Genomic DNA, 23746 nt, shown 5'->3' on the forward strand with positions numbered 1-23746 from the left:
TTATCAAGTTGATGTTTTATTCTTTTGTCAAGTTAATATTTAAGTGTGTTGTAAAGTTGATGTTTTATTCTTTTTGTCAAGTTGATGCTTGACTCTTTTGTCATATTAATGTTTTAGTGTTGTCAAGTTGATGTTTTTGTGTGTTGTCATTTTGATGTTTTTGTGTGTTGTCAAGTTTATGTTTTATTCCTCCGTCATATTCATGTTTTAGTGTGATGTCAATTTGATGTTTTATTCTTTTGTCAAGTTGATGTTTTATTCCTCCGTCATATTGATGTTTTAGTATGATGTCATTTTGATGTTTTAGTTGGATGTCAGTTTGATGTTTTATTCTCCTGTCAAGTTGATGTTTTAGTGTGTTGTGAAGTTGGTGTTTTATTTTTCCGTCATATTGATGTTTTAGTGTGATGTCATTTTGATGTTTTTGTTTGTTGTCACTTTGATGTTTTATTCCTTTGTAAAGTTGATGTTTTAGTGTGATGTCATTTTGATGTTTTATTCTTTTGTCAAGTTCATGTTTTTGTGTGACGTAAAGTTGATGTTTTATTTTTCCTCGAAACGTCACTTGACAGAAAATTAAATGGATTAATGGGAGCTCTATCGGTGTGCGGATCATTTTTTTCCTTTTTTGATACATGTTAGAAGTTTATGATCCAGCACCCTTTCAATATTTATTTGGGATGTGCGTGTTATTATCTTTTTTCTTATTTTTCCGTCATATTGATGTTTTAGTGTGATGTTACTTTGATGTTTTTGTTTGTTGTCAATTTGATGTTTTATTCTTTTTATCAAGTTGATGTTTGACTCTTTAGTCAAGTTAATGTTTAAGTATTGTCATTTTGATGTTTTATTCCTTTGTCAAGTTGATGTTTTAGTGTGTCATAAAGTTGATTTTTTATTCTTTTGTCAAGTTGATGTTTTTGTGTGACGTAAAGTTCATGTTTTATTTTTCCGTCATGTCATTTTGATGTTTTTGTTTGTTGTCAATTTGATGTTTTTGTTTGTTGTCAATTTGATGTTTTATTCCTTTGTCAAGTTAATGTTTAAGTGTTGTAAAGTTGATGTTTTATTCTTTTTATCAAGTTGATGTTTTATTCTTCGGTCATATTGCTGTTGTAGTGTGTTGTCATTTTGATGTTTTTGTTTGTTGTCAATTTGATGTTTTATTCTTTTGTCAAGTTGATGTTTTAGTGTGTCGTAAAGTTGATATTTTAGTGTGTTGTGAAGTTGATGTTTTATTCTTTTGTCAAGTTGATGTTTTAGTGTGACGTCAAGCTGATGAAGATGGGCTGTCAGAGCGGTTGTGGTTATAATACCAATCAAAAAAACATTGGAAAAATACAGCATTCACACCAATTTGACAACAAAACAAGCACTTATCTTTCTTTTGGCAAATGACCAGTCTTCCCAAAAAATCTTGGGCAAGTCAGTACATCAGTTTGGAAGCTTTGCACCTGTTTGCTTTAGGCTACTCCTGTTGCCCAACCCCCCCCCCCCCCCCATCCGCCTCCTGCCTCTCTAACCCAGGCACACACCACACACACAAATAAAGGCACGCTTCAAGTCATAACACAAGTTACAATAGAACAGAGGTCTAGCCTGGGCACGTCCATCACTTTTTACTGTCCTTACTTATGTAACTCGTGCAGCTTACAGTGCGTTTCTGTGGTTGTTTTCTAAGTGTTGCAGAATTGTTGAAGAGAAAAAAGAAAACCCGACAGAACAACAGCCAGGATAAATAGAAAATAACTTTTATTCGTCATCAATATTTCATCCATTAATGTACAAGGGAACATCAGCAAAAGCCTCTCTGACTTTTATTGCTTTTGAAATGGAACAACGTATCGTATCAGCATTTTGCGACTTTGACAGATACTTTGGCATACACAGACTTCACTCCATCCACAGGCACAGTAAGCAAACATAAAACCGACACTGCCTACTTCTCATTAAAATCCCCTTCATTGTCCACAAGCGGGACGCAGCCAAAAGTGTGTTTACATTTAAAAAAAAAGGTTCTGTGACAAATAAATCTTCAAAAACAGCAATAATGCCTCATATTGCAACAGATAAATAATGGAGAGATGTTTGATTTATGAGCGTCTCAAAAGTGCAAACTATTGTAACATGTGTGTCATCCTTACAAACACTTTGCTGATCACTTTCGTGGTCCCACAGGCACTTGAGATTTTGTGCGCCTTTGTGACACCAAACAGGCACAAGATCACAGCGACAGTCAGGCTGAGATGGGACAGTTCAGACGGACAAGTAGTTTCCGAAACACACACGAGTAACAAAGGACTAAGAATTTAAGTTATTTGACACAGTCAAAGCTTCAACCAATCCATGTCACACTGATACAACATGACATAAAACAAAAACAAATACATATATATATTTTTAAAAGCCTTCCCTCTCAGTATGAATATTGAGATTGTCTACACAGCTTATGTGGAAATTTGGTCGACCAAGCTCACAAGTGTGAATGAAATGTTTAAACTATTAATTGATGCCAGAAAAAAAAGCAAAATGATGATAAAACAAGGAATGTTATACTAAGAAATTTTGTTAATTTAGGCTCCTTAAAGAAACATGATCAGGAGATGTGAGATGTATTACTGCAGCTTATTGTTCTGATCAAGAAAACTATTTACACGAGGCATTTGGCACTTGGACAAAGAAAACCAATAAATTAGTGATTCCCATAAACACACCACGTGAAACAAACTCTACATTAATACATTAGTGCCCTAAAGATGTGCGTGGAGACATTTAGAGTATATTCATTATGCCACTGTGTTAATTTCACACTAAACATGTGTTATGATCAGAAACATGATGATAGTGTAACGAGTAAATTTCATGTACTATTTTTGCGAGATCTGCCTCTGGTCGTGATCTTCACTCACTGCAGGGCCATAGTTTGACATAAAAGACCGACTGTCAGCTAAACTGCTGCATATGAGTACAAAAAAAAAAACAACGTACGGTTAAAGAAGGAAAGGCTAGAAATCAATCACAGATAGTCATTTAAAAAGCAAACTAAGGCAACACTGACATTTCAGGGACGCTAGGATGATAAAATGATCACATAAAATACAGTCATCGTTCAGATTTGGTGTCTTAAAAAAAGTGCTACGAGCTTCGGGAGGCGGGTAAAGTGATCGGCTGTCTAAAATAAGACAGAATGAGGAAAAAAAAGCACCTCTCAATATAACTTTTTAATTCCTTCATAAGGCGCTTGGTGAGCTTAAAACATGAAAAAAAGCGACAAACTTATATAGCGATAACTCAGCGTGTTAATATAAAAGAATGTATCCCATGTTTCCTCCACATATTCAATGTGAATCAGAGCAACCAGAAAACAATCTGATAAAAAGCTACTTAAATAGTTAAAGTTGACCAAAGTAACAACCGACCAGACCTCCAACGTACTGTACGTTCATGTCTCGGTGATAAAGAGGGTGCACAGTGGTGTGGCATCAAATTGTGAGTGTTTCAAGTTTGAAGGACTCCGGATCTCATTGGTTGGTAGAGTGACTGACAGATTTTGGTGTCCACTAAGAGGAGTTAAGTGGTGATACGAGGGCTTGCCGCAGGTTACACAGGCATGTGCATCTCCGAGTACTCGTCGTGACACTCGCGCTCGTCAAACGTCGGCTCTGCGTCGTCTGCATCCAGCTGGAAGAGGGAGACATCAGGGGTTAGTATTTGGAACGTGCATTAAGGATTCAGCAAATTTTATCAGTTACTTGCATTTCAATTAAAATTTATTTTTCTCACATGCCTCCACAGTGAACAAAGAGATCCAAAACGGAAAAATTCTTGATGAATTGAAGTCATAGGGGGTCGCGTGTAATAACAGCAAGATTACACACCGGCGCTGCCACGGTGCAACAACAGACGACTACGCAAAGTCATTACTACTTTTACAGAAAGAGCTGTACTTCCTCCACTTATGCATTCGCTTAAAATCCCTTGAAGAGCCAATGACTCACCAGGCAATATCTTTTTAGCCATGGTCTTTATAATGACGGGATTGTGGGTTGTTTAGCTCGGGATTTTTATCAACCTCGACAACAAGTCTCTTCTCATCCATTCTTTTTCACACGAGACAGCAATGTTCTCTGCACGCATCAGTAGTGAAAAGAGGAGTCGAGCTGCTACAGGAGCTGGTATGTACGAGCAGAGAGCAGATGGGGAACTAATGCATTTAATTCCGGGGGCAGCGAGGCTGGAAATAGCACAGTGGCCTCAAGAGTTTGTCAACAGATGTTTTGATTTTGATTGATTGATTTTGTTTATTTAAGTGTCATGCACATTAAAGTGCCCAGCCCACATGGGCTTACAAGACACTACACAATATATATATATATATACAAACAATATAGTTATAGATATAGTTTTGCTGTTGTTAAACGTGGCCCCCATTGACTTCAACTCATCAAGAACTTTCTCTATTTTTGTTTCCATAGTTCACCGTGGAGGCGTGTGAGAAAGAAAAAAATGTCTTCACAAATTCAACATGACACGGGGTGAGTAACTGATGAACAAATTATCATTTTGTGGGTGAAGTGTTCCTTTAAAGCAAAAGTTACTATCATTATCAGGCATGAATATATTGTATTTCTTGGTGGTGTGTGGTTTGTCTTCAATTTTAATTTAACTTTTAATATTAACTCTACTAAAGAAATATCCTGTATTTCCCAGAATGCCTTTGAGGAAAGCTCCTTTTCTTTGTCATTTTCTAAATCATAGTAGTTGCATTGGAAATGTGTCAGTTTTTTAAAGTTTTTGGTGAATATTGCCCTTTAGTAACTTCATTGTCAAAACCAGTGATGTCACAGCTTGAAGAGAAAAGGTGGAATTATATATAAAGATAACAATAAATAAATAAATATAACTAAACTGCAGCAAAACAAGCACAATTTACAACAAAATTAAACAGATATAGAAACAAATGAGTAAATAAGAAAACAAATAAATAAAACTGCTACAGACACTTTATGTGACCTTTGTCCTTGCTATTTCCATGTGCTTCAGACACTCTTGATCAGGGGTGTCCAAACTCTCTTGAAAAGGGGCCAGATAAGATAATATGTAAATACCTGGGGGACAACTGCCTCTTGCATCATATCGGTTATTAAAAAAATAATCACATACAACTCAGACAAACACAACTCCTGCTCCTGAAAGAGACAGCCCTCACTCTTGACTTTATGCTTCTTTGCTGTGGCCATGTCTATTACCTCACAGGAAATATCTGGTGTTAGGTAACTGTTTGTTTGCTTTTACTGTCTGTTTATGAAAACACATAAATTCCACCTGCATAGTTCCTACTTGGTGCATGTCTACAAACTATAGGACCATCAAAATGCAAAATGATCTTACTAGATTAACCAACATTATGTTAATCACATAGTACATTTTGAAAGACAAAAGAGCCATTTAAAATTGGACCTGAAGTTGCAGCTGATGTCGTCCAAGTGTATAAAGAGGGATATTGCGCCCTCCTGTGGTCAACTTACGCATGCCATCTCTCTGGCGTTGAAGATGCGGCGCAGCAGGTACATCTTGACAGGGATGGTGAGGAGGAGGACGAAGGGGAAAGCCAGCGACGCCTGTGTCGACATGACAGCCCACAGCACAGCCAAACACAGCACCTGGATGCAGGTGAACAGATGCATGCGCAGCGTACGGACCTGAATGAAAGAAAGATGATTTATAAAAACTCTCATCAGCACACGTGTGAGACCAAAACAATCATGAAGATTAACACTTCATGACACCATAAGATTTCCTGGTGTGCATGAACTCCAAGATACTTTAACATAATGTGTTTCATCCCTCAGAGATAGAATTATAAAAATCATGAAAATGATTGATGGCTGTTGCTGGAAAGAGCTCCCGCAACCTTTTTATATTTCATAATTAACTGTATGACTAGAAGAATGCTCTAAGAAGCTCGTGTGATTATTTTTTTGGCATTTCTGCTCCATTTGATATCAAGAGTGAGACACAGGAGAGGCAACTAGTGTGATTATTTGATACAGTTATTGTTTCTCACTCCTCAAACCTCCTTTACTTCATGTAAAAACATGCGTCTTCTCGGCCCTCCTCTTACCTTGCGTACGTAGGTGTGGTCAGGGTGATACTTTGGCGGCATGAGCAGCAGCATCATCCGCTCTGTTAGCTGGATGCCATTAAGTGACATCACACCCATGTAGAGAAAGATACCAAACAGCACCGCCAGGGGGATCTGACGCAGCAGGTCACCGATCACTATGGACATACCTAGGGGAGGAAATAGGAAATTAAATGTTATATATTCTTTTTTTTTTCCAATGGATTTTGACTTCAACAACTGGAAAAAAAAAAAAAAAAAAAAAAAAAAAGCAGTGATGAGATTTCACTGTCCGACACTCACCGACCATGATGGCCACAAGCAGCCCGGTGACCCTCTGCTCCTTCACCTCCTGGATGCGAGGCTTGTCACCGGGGGCGACGGCCTTGCTCATGACAGTGAGGGCGTTGACGTGGGTCACCGAACGAACGGTCGCGGCGGCCATCCACGGCAGGCCGAACAGAGCCGAGCTGCCACCCAGCACCACGATCAGCAGCAGGTCCAGATGGAAACCAGAACCCTTCACCAGCATCCGCTCCTTCTTACTCACTATCAGGCTGCAGGAAGTCAGGGGAGGAACGCAGACGTAAACAACAGGGCTCGGATAAGAATAAATCAATTTTAAGTAAAGTTAAATTTGATAAGCAGCTTGTTATTCACGGCCGTTTGACAAGTAAGGTTAAGGTTGTCTATGTGTTTATATCAGACATCTTTTTACTGACTGAATGAGCATGCAAGCATCCACTTTTAAAATGTATTTCAATATTTTAACTCATGTCTGGATTGTTTTCCTGAGGCTGGCATTCTTAATATGAAAGGTGCTGTACAAATAAAGTTTATTGTTACAACTACTATAATTAAGTTATCAAGTCTAAAAAATTGCTACATTTCAGGTTCTCAGTTTCAGGTTGTACAATAGACATCAGTTAATTTAACTCAAAACACACTGACTCTTAAAATGTGACTATGTCTTAACGTGGAGTAAATCTGATGATACTCCTGCGGGATGTGACTTGCAACTCACGTGGTGATCTGAGTCTCCATGAAGATGAGGATGAAGACCAGCAGAGCGGGCAGACAGCAGGCGAACATCATCCAGATGGGGAACTGACCATCAGTACCCAGAGGACTGATGATCCAGCCGCGTTTGTCGGGACTCGTCACAGAGAAACCTCGAGGGACGCTCAGTTTCTGGACGATGACATAAATGGGTGTTACAGCAAAATGATGAATGTCTGTGTTGTGAATATTTAGCAGCCAAAAGTCAAACTTCGACGTAAGATTTAGTGGTAGTATTTGAGTCTTACCTGTGTGTACGTGTCGTTTATACTGTTATCCACCAGCACCATGATGAGGATGGCAATCGGGACGCCAAAATCTCCAATAACTCTGCGCAACTGAACACACAAGATGTGATGGTTTGAGCAGCACTGGCAGCTTCACATATCATATCCAAGAATATCTAAAAGATTTGAATTTAATGATTGAAAGTTTATTCTTTACATACGTCATGGGTCAATTTGATCCACACTGTTTAAATACACTTACAAACTTCTATTAAAATTCTATTACGGCTTGCCAAAGAATTCAGAAAGAAGAAATATAAATATTATTAGATAAACATTTAATTCTTTATAAACTGTGACATGTTGACAATAATTCTATGAATGTCATTTATAGTAATTTAGGGATTTTAAACTTTTAATAATCCTATATTTTCTTATATCTTGCAACTGTTTGGGTACATGAATTCCTGTGGGTTATACTGATCTGCAAAAATCATTGTTGTTTACAATTAGGTACACAACATATGCCCATCACCTTAAATGAGGAAAATAAAGGAATATCTGGGAGCAAATGAGAGGGTGGCCAGTATTTTAGACTAAAAAATGCTCAGAATAAAAAAACTGCAACATAGCAGGAGGGTTAAAAACAGTAGTTAAAAAACTATCTAACCACATGATCCATTTAGTGAAATATCCAGATTGATAAATAAATGGACCTTCAGGTGATTGTTTTGTCAATTAATGCTTCCAATTTCAACTTTTCAGCCAACATTGACAACAAGTTTTAAATTCTTGAAAGTATAAAACCACTCTCATGTGTCTCTGTTAAATTTGAAGCTACAGTTAGCAGCCTGTTAGCTTAGCTTAGCACAAAGACTGGGAGCAGATGGAAACAGCTAGCACCTCTCAAACTTCCACCAATTTAGTTAATTTTTAGTCCCTCTTGTACTTATCTTACTCCTGTTGTTACTCTATTACGCACTGCTTTTGCTTTTGCTCCTTGGAAACACTTATCATCTTGTATTTTCAAGTGACCCTGACCCGGGGAACCTACTGGTTGTTCTGTAATTTGAAGCATTCTCTGGCACAAGAATTTCCTTCGGGATAAATAAAGTTCTACATAATTGAATTGAACACCTTATATCTTATTTTAATTTTTTTTATATATTAAATTAACAAAAAAATGTCTAACTGTTCCTTTGAAGTGGTCATAAAAATGGAAATTTGACAATTTACAATTCTATAACAACTGGGCAAACTCTATCTGCAAAGGAAAATCTTGTGATAAGACCAAAAGCTCCGTAACAGCTACTATGGACTTTGAGTGTTTCTGAACTAGAGCATTTCAGATTGCCTGTTTTAGTGGCTCAAGTGAGCTTTGGTCTCAATTTTTCTCACAGTTCATTACAAAGGAGGATGTACTTTGACTCTTGGGATTCAAAACATACATGTATCCTTGATATATGATGGTGGGGGTTCAAGGAGGGTTAATTAAATATGTGGGTTAATATATACAGGGCTTCATGTTGCAGGACTGAAAGTGAATTTAGTTCCTCACCCTTCCGGGGAAGAACGCACTGTTCTTGAACTTGCGTAGGTAGAAGGCGATGAAAAACGTTCCAGCCATGAGAACCAGAGAGAGCAGCGCAGTGTTGGGCTGCCCTCGCACTGCCACCGTCACCGGCTCCGTGCTGTTGCTCAGCACCAGGGTGATATTTTCTGTCGAGGTGTCCCCTTCTGTGGCGTTGTTGAGGGAGCAACGTTTCAGTGGGTGCTCCTTGAAAATCTGCCCGACGACACAGAGGGTTCAAATTAATGCAAGATATTTCACAACACAATACACACACAAATATGTACGCACACCTGCACACCTACTGGGGATTATCATTTATCACCCTTTTAAGCACCACAACCTCTGGAAAATTAGATTATCCCAGAGCCAAATGTCTTTCAAGTGTGTGGCATAAAAATCTAACAATAGCAAACCTTCCAAAATCATAAGCCTGGATAATAGTTAAACTCTTAATCTATTTACTTTCAAGGCCAATCCATCACAAAAGATTTCAGGTGCACTTGTTAGAAAAACATACTAATTTCGACCCCGAGGTTTGACTATCATCCAAAGATTAGTCAGTTCAGTTTAGTGTCGGGTACATGAACACGCAGCATGCCAACAAAAACTTTTTGTAATCAGGAGTTGTTATTTCAAGTCTCAGGTGTACCCTGCCGAGCTTGATGAAGGTCTCGCAGATGAAGATCAGGGAGATGAGGAAGGAGAAGATCTCCTGGGTGAAGCGGGAGACAAAGCGGACCAGGAAGCTTCCCTCGAAGGCCACCGTGACAATCACAATGATGATGAGCCAAAACCCAATCCAGACTCGGCCTGTCAGGTACTCCATGTCGTTTGCTTTGCAGAACTGTGAGGACACAGAGCCAAGACACTCTATTCATACACTGGAACATGTTCACAGCAGCTGTAAAAGCTTTAAGGACCCTGAAAACACACTTTTCAAAAAGCTTCTTATGAGTGATGAGGTCCTACTTGAATGCACAATGCTCTACCAAAGTAAATTGGAGATTTCTGTATGATTTGTTGTGTGTACTCAGATTAGTTGTCTGAAGTAGGTGTCTGAAATTTCAGTAACAGTTGTGTGGGGTTGTTTGCTTATGTTGGAATCAAAACAAATATGATCAAAACACATTTACACAAACTGTATAAGCTGAGTTTCTGAGTGTTTAAAGGAACAGTTCAACATTTTGGGAAATCTGCTAATTTGCTTTTAACAGTACCACTCATGTCTGTAATTATAAAGCTACAGCCAGCAGCTGGTTAGCTTAGCTTAGCATTAAGACTGGAAATAGGTGGAAAGTGCGAGCCTGGCTCTGTCCCAAGGTGAGAAAATCCACCCTCCAGTAAAAACGACAAATTTTAATGGGGTTATGTGCTGGACCTCTTTTTCCTGGAGTCTCCACAGGTTCCCTGGCAACCTCACTATGATGAAAAGACAGGAAGTTACGGCTCCCAGACAAGAAATGGCAAAAAACTCCCGTAACCGCAACTTGTTTTTTTATACAACAGTTTTTGTATGGATAAAACAAACAATTTAAAATGCCGATAAGCTTTAGAGGTGCAAATAATGCCCTCCTTAAACCAAATGACTTTTCAAGCAATTTTACCATTGCAGACAAATTTCCAAAGTCAGGAGGACAAAATCCTAAATGTAAAGTGTGTATATAGATGGTTTATTTTTATAGATTAAATTGATGCTGATTAACAAGAATGCTGTTGATATATGACGCCTTTGATCTTGTGTTCTACAGTTGTGTGTCTTCATGGACACATAAGTTATTGTTAATATGTCATATCTCTTTAAGGGAGTTCGGCGTAATCTTTTCCTCCAGGAGCAGAATGGGAAATAATCTCAAAAGGAATCTGCAAATAGTGATGCTGCAAGATCCCTAGTCACATTGTCTTTAGATGTGCAGGGGTGTCAGGTTTTAGTCTTTTAGAGTATCTTAAATGCCTCTGGTGTATGGCAGGCATGATCTTGTGTCCCAAATGACTATTGTGTTAACTCTTAACAGTGCCAAAGATTTTCATGGACTTTGAAAGAACATTCATATAACTTTGAGCACTGAAAGTAATGATTTACTAAATTTTTAGACTGCAGGATGTTGTAATCGCCCAAAGACACTCGTCAGCTGATTTACTATTCATTAACTTACAGAATAAAAGGCTTCTTCAAAGACCAGCAGAGGTCCAGAGAAGCCCACAACAAGTAGTGGCTGCGCTCCGAGCAAACAGAAGACCACACCCTGCACTGCCGTCGACACAATCAGCTCAGAAACACCAATCAGACCCTCCGTCTTCTCACCTGGCAACAGAACACAAATTAACACTGTAATGAACACCAGCAAGGCTTAAAGGTTCGTCAAAAGATCATCAAGTGAACCAGTGAGACAAAACGTGAAGGGGGTTTGACATATGAGATGATAAACTGTGAATTGACAGTAACTCGACTCCTGCTTTCCCGCGTGTGACTCACCCAGTAGTCCTCCAAATGTTATGGCTGGAGAGAGAGCAGCAAAGTAGATAAAGATAACAGCAGCCATGCACTGACTGTTCAGGGCGTCCTTGAAGTCACTGACGTACTTTGGGTAACGGCGCCGCACGTCTCGTATCAGCCCGCCAAAGGGGCGTCCTGTGCGCTCTAAAGGATCGTCTGACTTTTTCAAGGGTGTGAGGAGTGCCTCTGTGCAACAGAAAAGAGCAGGTTGTTAATTACAATACCAGGAAGTCACATAACAACAACAGATATTTGATGTATTACCTTTTTCTTCAAGGCTTTTAGGCTCTTTGGCCAGTTTGACCCCCTGCTCCTCCCTCTTGCGCAGCATCTCCCTCTGAAAGCGAGCAACAGAGCGCAGCAGCTCATCGCCTCCCATCTCTGATGGCGGCAGCACGATGCTGCAGTCCAGGAAGCTGTTAATGGCGTTCAGTAGATCCTGCCTGTCGTCCGCTAGGTAAGCTGCCTCATGGAATTGCTGCATGGCGATTCAGATATAAACAAATTTAACAAATAAAACACGACTCTTTATTTCTCTTCTAGTTGTTTATCTCTGGTTTGCAGGTCTGTCTGCTGGTTTATGGGGCAACAATCCATTTTATTTCTTTGTCCTTTCCATTCTGGTCACAAACTGGCCAATAAATTGACATTTAATAGCCCCAAGAGACGAGTAAGTGAATTTCCATGAATAACTGAGGACGGTCGGTGTTGAAGGTGTAAGACATTACTCCCCTTCATGTTTCATTGGAATGCTCTGTGATTAAGTCTTTACGGGAAAATATACTGAATTATGTGGAAGTGTATTGTGTGATTCCTCTAATGCATCTGGGTTAAATCAAACATAAGACATATGTCATATATAGGTCTTTTGCTAATGATCAGACTGGTTCTTAGAGGATATGCTGTCATTAAACTACTGGTTGCATTTGTTGACTTCATATGAGATATTGTCATTATAAATGATCAAAGGGAACACATTTAATTATTATTAACAATTATGGTTCAAAGTGTGTGACAACATTATTAAAAGGTTCCCTACAGAGACAGACATTTTGTTTAAGAGTAAGATCATCTTTCTTTAACCAGAACACTCTTCATTAAAATTGACAGACACAAAATAAAACTAAGAAAAGCCGTATTCGTTTGTTTTTCTACTGTTCCAACAATCATCAACTCTGGTTTGGAAGAAATAAACACTTAATTCCCCTACTTAGGTATGAAAATATGCTAACTCTATACATGCTAAAATAACTGTTTATTTAAATGGAGTCTGGTGGATTTGGTGTTGGAGATTTCAGAGCTGTTTCTGGTTAAACAAAAAGGATCTTATACTTTTTTAAAAAAAAAGAAGGTCTATCTCTATAGGGATCCTTTCCATAATGTTGTCAGACACTTGGAATATTTGGAGCTTGTTGCTAGCTAAACAAGCACTCTAAGTGGATGTTAATTAATGGTGCGAACATGCTCCAAGTGATTACATTGCAGCCTGTTTCTTGGCTACAGCACTGTTGGTCAATACTGGGCCGATTTCAAGAATTGTTGTTCGCATTAGTCATCTAGATATGATCATTTCCGAGGGGAAAAAAATACATATTTGGCTTCATTCTCAGCAACAAGGTGTGTCTCATTTATGTGGGTAAACTTTTATGTAACTAAAATGTGGTTTGGGTTTTCTATCGACACCTCACTCACCTTGTCAGACATGAGTGTGGAGATGGAGCGTCCTATCTGGTGATAGTCCATGCTGGTGGTAGGGGGTCCCAGCAGGACGAAGAGAAACCTGACCGGCACAGGGACCTCAAGGACAGACTCCAGCAGCACTGCCTCCTGCAGTCGCACAAACGCCATGGTGGGCTGCTCCAGGAAGTCCACACTGCCTGGAAGATGGTGGAACATGAGAGAGTCATCATACAGACAGTTCACAACACAACTGATTCTAAGTTAAGTGTGTGTGGTTTTCAAGGCTTCAGAAGGAGATAACTCACCCACAAGGACAACAGTGGCCTCAGCATTTTCAGGAATCTTCTCCAGCAGCTTCAGCTCGTGTTTGGATTTGGACCGTTGCATACCGGGCACCAATGTCGGCTCCTTCTGCTGCAAATGTAAAGCAACACAATGAGTTAAATCAGGATAATGAAGAATACTTGTAACTTTTGAAATCACTTCAGACTCACCTGTAACTCATTCTTCTCTACGTCGATGCGCGTTTCTGTGTCCCCCGTAGTGTGGATGGTGCCCATGAGCGGGTCGGTCACTGACGGTTCTGGCTGATGGGTGTGATTGGCACTGTGGTGATGTGTAATCAGGCTGCCCAGACTGGCTGCAGAGATGTTCCTGGGGAAAGGGCTACTGTGCTCTTTCTCATCGCTCGGGTGACTAGGGGAGGCAGGGAGAGGAAACGAGAGGGTGAGCATGAGGAAGAGAGGCAGTGACCAGGCATGAAGCCACCTAGTAGCAGGAAGTGTGCAGCAGTGAGAGAAAGGTCAGTTTAATTAGTGTTTATCCTCATAATTACCAGTGTATTCATAAAGGGGACGTAACAGCTGTTGTGACATTCACGGGTTTGTGGACTACCACTATGAAGCTTCGAGTTTGGCCTTTTGGCCTTTGCTATCTTGTTTTTTAGGCCAAAAGTGACTTTCCTTTTCTTATGCTAACTTATGTTACCCCCCATTCTCTCTGGAATTCCCCCTCTGCCATTAGGAAGGATCTTCAAATCCTTTAAATGCACATCAAGAAGACAATAAGTGAGGAGAGAGGAGGGTCCTAGAGGGGCTTAGAGCAAGGAAACATAAGTGTATCCAACACAGAAGTCTTTTATCAAGTGGCGTGATGTAAAAATGCACACCGCCACATGTGGCACAGTAACTGACATTGCTAAGACTGACGCTATGGAACCGAAGATTGCTCATTTAGCAGCTTCAGTTCCTCCATCCTCACATTACTTCCTCGCATCTCTCACATCCTCACTGAAAGGAGCTCAGACGTGAGGAAGAGACATAATTGGAGAAGCAAGGAGCCATGTTGGCATAATGAAAAGAACCCCATATTTGGATGAGAGGGTGGAGCTGGGGAGGATACGCCTCCATCCTGATTGACAGGTCGCTGTAATAGCAACTTACCAATTTAATCAAAATGGGACCGTAATTTACAAAATGAACATCATACAGTATTGCAGAAAACTTGAAACTAGCTATTAAAACCATAAACGCATTAGGAAAATGTTTATTGAGGTAATAAATCTTGTGGGAAGCAGGGCCCTTTTCCTTATAGACTTCTATACAATGTGACCTCTTTTTGCAACCAGTGGAGACACCCCCTGCTGGCCATTATAAAGAATGCAAGTTTAAGGCTATTCCACATAGGCTTCACTTCTCAGACCCAGAGGCTACGTCCACTTCTTTCATTCAGTCTATAAGTGTACAGCAGTCTTCTGATCAAAATGCATACTGTAAGGATGCATTACCAAGACATGTACCACACAAACCTCACTGTCTGTGGTTTGAATCCAGGACTTTTATTGCATGTCATCCCCATCTCTTTCTATCAATATTTCCTAACTGTGTCTCAACTGAAACTGAACTAAAGGCAAAAATACTCTTAAAGCTAGTACAATCCAATAGTACAATCACACCATCATATACAGCTGTGGTTTGGCTGTTTAACCCTTAAAATGGATAAATGTCCACTTGTGACCTCATCACAGATTATAGCCTTAGTGCTGAGCTGAGCAAAAGAGATTCCCTCTCAGATTGAGAGAGGCCTAAAAAAGTGAGTAGGTCCCAAGGTCCAGATAAATTGCTTTTACTAATTTATATCAGAGGGTCCATTTGTTTTGGAGAGGAGGAGGCCTCTGGGAGGATTTCAGCTCCAGGTAAAGACCTCCTGTACGTTTGGATCTTAAGTTATCAAAAAGAAAAGGAAACCTCCTGAACAAAGGACACTGAGGGAATTCTAACCTGGAGAAGTTTGAGTTTGTTGCAATCTGCAATCCTCACCACAAGATGCCACTAAATCCCCCTAAATCTTACACACTGTCTCTTTAACTTTGGACATCCACAGAGAGGTCCTGACTCAAAGGTTAGTTACCAGTACTAAGTGTGTTTGTGAAGAGAGTTGTTAATTTATTACCAAGTGCCAAGATATTTGCCGTTTCAAAATAACTTTCCAGCCTGTACTCTGACATTACAGTGACTAAACAATTTATGTTCCAAAACACTGTTTACAAACTGAAAGAGCAAATGACGAGATAGAAGTAATATTTTGATTAAACTTTCCTCCTGCCATATCCTTGGAGGAAATAAATAAATCTATCACTAAGGCTGGAATCCCCTTAATGGGTTACTTAAGAGCCTCTTAGAGGGAAATCACTGGCTGTTTGATGCAGTCTGGTGCTGATGGTCACCTGTGTTTCAGCAGCAGGGCCCTCAGGACATTGGCTCGGTCCTCAGCTTTGATCTGGTCAGAAATAATCATCTGCTCCACCACCTGGTGGGCGATGCCAGGCAGGGTCTTCTGGTCCAGGTCCAGCAGCACTGCGCCTGTGGACACACACATACCGAGCTCAGTGATCTGTGAACTGCACTGCTGACTTTTAGGCTTAAAAAGCAGCCACAATTAACTCCATCTCTTACCGTGCGAGATGGTCTTTCGGAGCTCCAGCAAACTGCGGAAAGACAGCGAGGCCACGTGAGGTTTCCCCCAGCGGTCGGTCTCCTCCTCCACATCCTCCTCAAACTTGATCCATCGAGCCGTCTCCTTCCACTGCATCTCCTGGTTCTTGTCCATAGTCAGCTCATTCAGCTCCACAAACACCTGGAGGCACATGCAGGTGTAGGTGAGATACAGAGGGAACATTCATACTGTCCCCACAAAATGACATGCACTTTCAACACGTGCCAAATATTTAACTCAATAGCCAAGGCATTTTGTGTTTTAACAGCTGATACACCCAAACTGGTTTAGTGGTGGAAATTTCTAGGAGCATTTTGCACTTCAACAGAAAACAGACTCCATGCTTACCGGTTTATTTAAAATCACTCAACACACAAAAGAGAAATCTCGTTCATGTTATCACCCCACATGTTTTACTCAGAAAAGTTGCACAGAAACAGAAAAACAACCAATTAATACTAAAAAGTCACAAGAGTGATCATATCTTCAACGATCTTCAGCTCTCTCAGGATCAAATATCTGTTAACAGGTTATTAATTGAACACCATGCTGGTCAGTGACAATCCCGCGTGAGATGAAGACTTTAAGACAGGCTGGAAAACACTCCCTACATTTGTCGTCTGCTGCTGCATGCCTGTGAAATCACGCTCACACGGAGCAAACCTGACTCTGGCCGGTCACCCAGCCTCACCTTCTTGTACCCAGCCATTTCACCGTAGTACGTGTCCAGCAGGACGCCTCCGAGCCGTGAGGCAGAGCGGTACAGAATCACCGGCAATGGCTGGAGGAGCGAGACGGTGCAGGAGAAGACTCAAACACTGATACGGCCGACAGCAGAACAGAGGACGGGACCCTCACTCTCACACACATACCCAACACAGGTAACTCTTCCTCATCACACACACCTGACAGGGACCTGTTGTTTACCCTAGACTGCCGGGGGCTCAGATAGAGCTGTGTGTGAGAATGTGTGTGTGTTAATAAAACATAGCTCTCCCTCTCTCCGGAGCTCCCAGTGTCCGGTTACCTGCGCTTCTCTCTCCCGTCTTTTTTCTTTTCCGTGTGTGAAAGGAAAGAACTCATTCATTCATTTTTAATTGTCTCCTTCCCTCTCTGTCCCCGTCACAAAAGGGACAAGGCAGTGCTAAATTTGAGTGAGGGAAAGGGGGGAAAACATTTCCCAGGATTTGCTACGATTTATAGTTACATTTTGAAACAGAAATGGTAGCCTGAAGTAGAAACAAAAGGATAATTAAAGTTTTTTTTAACTTTCTCAAATTGCAACTGAATTAAAAAAAGAGACCCAGTCAGTCATTTTTCAGACCAAATAAACAAGTTTTTCATTCATACACTTGCAGAATTTCACAGTGATTATTGCACATCACATTCAGGCCTGTTTTGTATTTCTTAGAAGCAAATGTTCCTTGGGTAAAATAAAAATAATAAATAAATACACATAAAACAGCAGCATCAGAAACCAGAAATAAGTGAAAACTTTTAGACTTTTTTTCTGATTTGGAGTTTTAAATATTGCTGAAATAATTAGTTGATTCATAAATAATCGACAACAGCAAAAAAAACGTCTGTATATATTATAGTAAATTTAATATTTTTTAGAGGTTGGACTGTTTAAAACAATTTTATACATCCCTGAGGCTCTGGCAAACTGTGATGGGAATTTTACACAATTTTCTGACTTTAGATAGGCTGAAGGAAGAGCTTGTCAAACTCAAATATCACAGTATTTTTTTTTACCAGATACACTGTGAGATTTTTGATCAATAACCATCAGTAATGTGGATATAATGGCTAAGTTGGTAAAAGCAAATAATACAGCAGCTAGAACAGTCTGGAAAGTCCAGAAAATGACATCACTTTACTGTAATGCAGCCTTTATAATGATATCCAAAATCTAAGACAATATCTAGTCTCATATCATGATATTGATTTAATATCGATATATTGCCTGGCCCTAAGCTGAAGGATTAATTAATGATTTAAACAGTCATGAGTTGCAGCCCTTGTTATCATATATTTTTTCCTAAAGGACAAATTTCTTAAAATCCTGAAAATCTAGGTTGTTGTTGGGGCAGGAAAGGAGCATTGTAACCTTCTGATTTCATATTTTTTCCTTGGATTGGAAAAAATAAATAAAAAATAACCTTTTTATCATCATTCCATTATTTCTTAAATTTTGTAACTTTTAAAAAACAACTTATGATATTTTGCAGTCCAAATGTTTGATTGCGGTCAGGTAATTGCAAAAATTATTGATAGATTTATTAAGTATGAAAATTGTCCTTGATTCTTGATTATTTTAGGATCAGGGATTGTGTCGTAAGTGTTACAAAAACTCAAATATTCTACCCCAGTCATTTACAATAGTAATAGTACATATTTCAGGAATTACTTCACCCACAAAATGATATTTACTCACCCAGTGTTACGTTTAATTTGGAAGGAAAACTGAGAAAATTCCTTATGAAGTAAAGTCATACGGGTCCACGTGTTTACCAGCAACAAAACCCCATCAAAACATCTGCTTATAAACCCTCACACAACTCGTGAAGTATAACCCAAGTCGCATTTGTTCTTCCCAAACACTTGCATATCTGTTAAAACCTTACTATTCAAAACAAATCAGCATGAATAATCTAACGCTAGAATGAGAAGTGTACCTGACCAAGCAAGTGTGTTTGTACTATGCTCAATGGAATACATTAGCAGAGTTAAGAAACACACAAACATGTGCGCTTGCCAGGTCACGCTATTCGTATGCTAAAGTGTTCTAAGAAGTCGTATGTGTTTGGGCAGTGCTGACCACCAACTGGATAAATGAGACTTTGATTATGCTGCTTGTGTTGTGTGAGAGTTTGTAAACTGATAGTTATGATGTTATTTAACGTGGACCCTCATGACTTCAATTCGTCAATAATTTTCTCTATTTATGGATTCTGCGTTTATCGTTGAGACATGCAAGAAAAACAAAGTTTTCTTTACAAACTCTACATAACACTGGCTGAGTAATTTATATACAAATTATCATTTTGTGAGTGAAGTTTTCCTTTAATTAGGTACTGCTGAGGCTAAAACCAGGGAACATAATCAAACTCCGCATGGCATTAATTGACATGTGTCCTGCTAGAGAGGATGGATGACAAGTGAGCACTGGAATGTCTCACCTCATGTGGGGTCCGGTCCTGCTTGCGGCTGCGAGTGGTTGGCTCTTTGTGGTCCTTGCCGATGTGCACCACTTGTCCCTTGGTGCTCTTTCTGACCAGGTGTCTGCGCACGCCGGGAACATCTTCAAAACGATGACCTGGTGGAAAAGTAGAGAAGAAGTGTGAGATGTGTTGATGAGACTTTAAACATCAGACACCCTCAAACACTAATTTTAACCAAAATCAAACAGCATACAGAATTCAATTAACATATCCAAATAATGTTACTTAAAATAAAATCCCAAAACAAAACACAGGCTGCACGATTTTACAGTCCTATTTTGTGCTTCTGCAGCTCTCAGCGTGATACACACGTTGACCTTGGACCCCAAGTTCAAATCTCAGCCCACAAAGTCACAGAGGGCCAGGCCACTTTGCTTTTGTCTGTGGTCCCATAGCTAGGAGTCGAGTTACTCAGGCTGGCAGCACACCAGGCATGTGAAAAGGATGTGGAGAGAGACACCGGATGGCACAGACACGATACTGCGAGTAGGAATTGTCCGATCAGGTGTTAAGAGTTCAAAGATCAAGAAAACTCTGCTGATTCACTCAACTACAATACAAAATCTTACTGTAACAAACATGTGATCTGCTCTTCCCAAAACCACAACAGGTCCAGAAATAAGTGACATTCCCTTCGAGAATACCTTACCTTGATCAGAGCTCCTATATCCTATGAAACAAACAGTGATGCTTTTATGGTTCTTCATCAATGTTTTAACTCATTATGCAAAAACAAGGCAGTCACTGCATGTTAAAAAAAGTAATTTTGTCCAAATGAGAAGATTTTCAGCTGCTCATTCTATCCTTACTTCAACTTCTACTGAGAGGGTCACTTGTCAAGTCGCCCTATGATGTCTGAGTGAGGTTTGGGGCAGACCCTGGAGTGAAATGAGTCTTGACTTGCATGCAGCTCTTGAAGGAAGAGGCGGATTTGTGGTGGGCGTAGGGCTAGTGCTGGCACAGCAGTCTGACTACGTGACACCCTCAAACTTGGAGCGTGCAACTTGTATGAGTTTTGACAAATTGGAAAAAGTCGCCATTACTTCACCGGCGCCTGACCCCGCTGAAACTATCAGAATGCATCAGTGAGGAGAGGTGTTAATTCGCTCAGGTCGGACAAAAGGGGAGGGACAGTGATCTAATAATTCCTATTGTTGAGTAGCAGCCAGACACAGAGACACTTTCCCAGGATGATTTACGATGGCGGGAAGCAGATAAAAGAAGACACAAAGAATGAGCGGTGATGGACCTTTTGGGAGGCTCGACTCTGTCATGAAGCCGCGTAATTACTAAATTTCTGGACAACATAAAGCCCATACCTCCATCCACTGCCTCCTTATTTAGCTTTCAAGTTCACTTAAGTCTTCCCCTTGTTTCATTCCACTAATGATTAAAGGTTGTGAACTGAGATCCAGGTTTCACAATTAGCCACCATGTTGGCTCGGGCCCGAGTCCAAGGGCCTCAGCTGACAGCAGGAACGGCTAATTTAATAATGTGAGCCTGTCTGCCACACTCTCTGATAAGCTGCTGCTCTCTGCAGAGGGGTCGGCTCCCTGACGTAAATCTCCCCGGCCCTTAACGCAACCCCACGCTGGGGCCAGGGGCCGGGAATGTCACAGGGCAGCAGGGAGCCGACTACAACGTAGAAGGGACTGGAGGTGGCTCCCCCGCCCTCGCCCTGATGTTTCTGGAAGAATCTGAGCATCAACAAACCCAAGACTTCACTACTGTTCTGGTCTAATCACACAGTCAAGAGGTAATTAACTTATAAAACCTGAGAGGACGAAAGTCTAAAAATACATACAAAACACCATCAGTAAGCCACACATGCAGGAGAAACTGACGATGTTGAGGCAAACCACACCTTTGGATATTTGGGAAAAATATCTGCAAGGAGTAGTAACAAAAATAGATCACATATATCTTCTAAAATGTTGTCTGCTGCAGTAAAAAAAAAGTTACAACCAACAAATGGATAATACTGTCCCTCCAGGATTTCTCAGACTTTATCTGACATTGTCACGGCCTAAAATGTCCGATTTCACACCAGCTTTTCTAAAAAATTGTGATTCATGTTGTTTTCAGAAGGTTTTTTTGCAATGAAATGCAAAACCATAAAGAAACAAGTACAATCTGTATAAAAACAACTCAAATAAATACCTTATTGTACCAGAGGCAATGCTAAACCGCAGAGCAACCTTTTACATTTCATGTGAAAGAAAAATTCATTAAATCAATCCATCCAGTTAACTCAGTACCAGTCAATATAGCCTACACTTCCAAACCCTGCTTAAACACCTGTATTATCACCGTCACTATCACTTATTATAGCCTGGATTTCTTCACACAACACTCCTGAGAACTCATATCATCACAATAACTCCATATAAAAGCGAAAACAGACATATGACGCAGCTTTAGGGGTCATATGAGGTGGCTGACTGTATTCCATCAAATGTCCCTTTAACAGGTATGCACTCAAGATGCCATGAAACTTACTTTCAAAGCATTTTGAAGTCCTCCATGCAAGTTTCAATATGAACATAAAATTTGTGTGAATTTATCTGTACTCACTCTTGATGCCGTCCAGGTCAGCAGAGGCCAGCGTCTGAGCCTCGCTCTCGTCAGTAGGGATGCGCTGGTACTTGGCCTGCTCGGTGCCCGTCATGTTGCCTGTGCGCCGGCGCTCTTGCAGGTCGTAGCCGCGGCTGGACTGCCGGGCCAGTGGTATGTGTTCAGGTGGCGCTGATGGGGATGAGGGGCTGAGAGTGTCGGGTGAGGCCGACTTACTAGGTAAAAGAAGAAAAACAAGACAAAGTTGTTGCTCAGAAATCTAGAAGCGGTAGAGGAATCGCAGTTTTGGGGTTGGGGTGTTTTTTCTTGTTTTGTTTTTTAGTTGATCCAACACTTTTTTTATGAAACATTTTTCATGTGTTGCTGGAAACAAACTGCTGCTCTCCTTTTATCGTCTCAATCTCTTTTTTCCAGAATACTTGAATAATAGTATCTCCGCACTTAAGTTGCACTGATTGAGTTAGTAATCATCTTTCAACTGTGTGTTAGTTCCCTTAAATACTGCTGCTAATATCATATGCTTGCATCTTTCAGTTCAAACCCCTCAGCTAAAATATAACTGCACAGGAAAAAATATATAAAAAGTAAATCAATAAGGCGAAAAAAGATACTCGGCAGATGCACTTAAACATAATGAACTCACCGTCCTTTAAATGTCAGTTGTCCACAAAACTACTTTCTTAGTCAGTTATTTCCTCCTTAAAACAAGATATTTCATAAAACAAATCCAATGTCGCTGGGTTACTCTCCGCTTGACTGAAAACAAGCAAAAAGGTGTGTCCACGCTGCTTTATCCCAGCTCAGATTAGACCCTCATGAAGTGAAACAGTAAATGTCATAGACGGAGCCTGGGGCTGCTGAGGTGTGTTGTGTCGTCTACAGTGACAGGTGATATATATGGGTCTCTGAGGAGAGGATTACTTGGGTCTGTCAGATCATTCCCAGCAGGCCCACTGGATGCCTGAGACATGGTAACGTACAGTGTGTGCCTCACTGGCCAATCAAGCGTACGCCTGAGCGGTCGCACCCAACCAACCAGAACGTCTGTGAGAACATTTCAACAACATGGCAAAACACACAATAATTACAGCAGGTGGAACATGATTCTTGAAGCATGAATCCTTCACACCCCTTTTCTCTATTAGTCCGTGAAGTAGACTCGACTCACTCTGAGGAAGATGCATCTTCAGTATCTGCTCCCACCCCAGAATGTGGTACAATATCCAGCTCACGGGCCGCGTGAGGGCTCTCTGTGCCACGTTTGGCCACTTGGTCTTCATCCGAAACAAAGAACTGTGGAGGGGATACAGAGTGTAAGAAAGCTGCTAGAACTATATACCCAAAACTTTGCACAAAGGTCCAGTCTCATGCCAGATATCCTCAGCTTTAAACTCAAGCCAATAGTCCTGATGGTGGCGCTACAGCAAGCGTCTAACGTTCAAAAATTTGAAAATTCATAACAAATCAACCAAATCAATTTGTACATTTAAACCTATTAAAAATTATGAAGTTCATCACTCTTTTTTTTTTTTTTTCAAAAACTGTAAAACTTCTTAAACCTATCTCCTCCCACAATTGACACCAAACTTGCTATAGAGCATCTTCAGACTGTCCTACAAAAACTATGTTTCTCAGATTTTTGATTTATCAAAAATGGAGCCTACAGTGCATCAAAATGTTTGACTGTAAACGGTACTGTAAACATATACATGCAAATTCTTGCTAAATAAATCTTCAATGTTCATGAAAAAATGAAAACATGGTAGATGATGTGTGGCAAATTTCAGAATTTTATC

The 23746-nt window shown here is 40.3% G+C and overlaps 1 protein-coding gene across 2 annotated transcripts in view; it reads right to left on the minus strand.

Moving 5' to 3' along the window:
- Positions 1 to 1730: 1730 nt before the first annotated feature.
- The window catches only part of slc4a2b (solute carrier family 4 member 2b), a 46090-nt gene continuing 24074 nt past the window's right edge, over positions 1731 to 23746 (minus strand). Inside the window, exons 5-24 of one of the 2 annotated variants that reach the window (XM_050056129.1) lie at positions 23119 to 23243; positions 21951 to 22165; positions 19334 to 19470; positions 16843 to 16932; positions 16112 to 16292; positions 15883 to 16018; positions 13652 to 13853; positions 13463 to 13571; positions 13170 to 13354; positions 11742 to 11955; positions 11457 to 11663; positions 11137 to 11285; positions 9633 to 9827; positions 8969 to 9196; positions 7432 to 7521; positions 7149 to 7315; positions 6428 to 6681; positions 6125 to 6294; positions 5529 to 5702; positions 1731 to 3681 (exon numbers count right to left, since the gene is read on the minus strand). In XM_050056129.1, coding sequence (XP_049912086.1) covers positions 3601 to 3681; positions 5529 to 5702; positions 6125 to 6294; positions 6428 to 6681; positions 7149 to 7315; positions 7432 to 7521; positions 8969 to 9196; positions 9633 to 9827; positions 11137 to 11285; positions 11457 to 11663; positions 11742 to 11955; positions 13170 to 13354; positions 13463 to 13571; positions 13652 to 13853; positions 15883 to 16018; positions 16112 to 16292; positions 16843 to 16932; positions 19334 to 19470; positions 21951 to 22165; positions 23119 to 23243 — 3309 coding nt within the window. In that variant the 3' untranslated portion in view covers positions 1731 to 3600. The remainder of the gene's footprint in view (positions 3682 to 5528; positions 5703 to 6124; positions 6295 to 6427; positions 6682 to 7148; positions 7316 to 7431; positions 7522 to 8968; positions 9197 to 9632; positions 9828 to 11136; positions 11286 to 11456; positions 11664 to 11741; positions 11956 to 13169; positions 13355 to 13462; positions 13572 to 13651; positions 13854 to 15882; positions 16019 to 16111; positions 16293 to 16842; positions 16933 to 19333; positions 19471 to 21950; positions 22166 to 23118; positions 23244 to 23746) is intronic. The other variant, XM_050056127.1, reaches the window with a different exon arrangement.

Source organism: Epinephelus moara, chromosome 11 (assembly GCF_006386435.1).
Source record: "Epinephelus moara isolate mb chromosome 11, YSFRI_EMoa_1.0, whole genome shotgun sequence".
In the NCBI taxonomy this organism is placed as follows: domain Eukaryota; kingdom Metazoa; phylum Chordata; class Actinopteri; order Perciformes; family Serranidae; genus Epinephelus; species Epinephelus moara.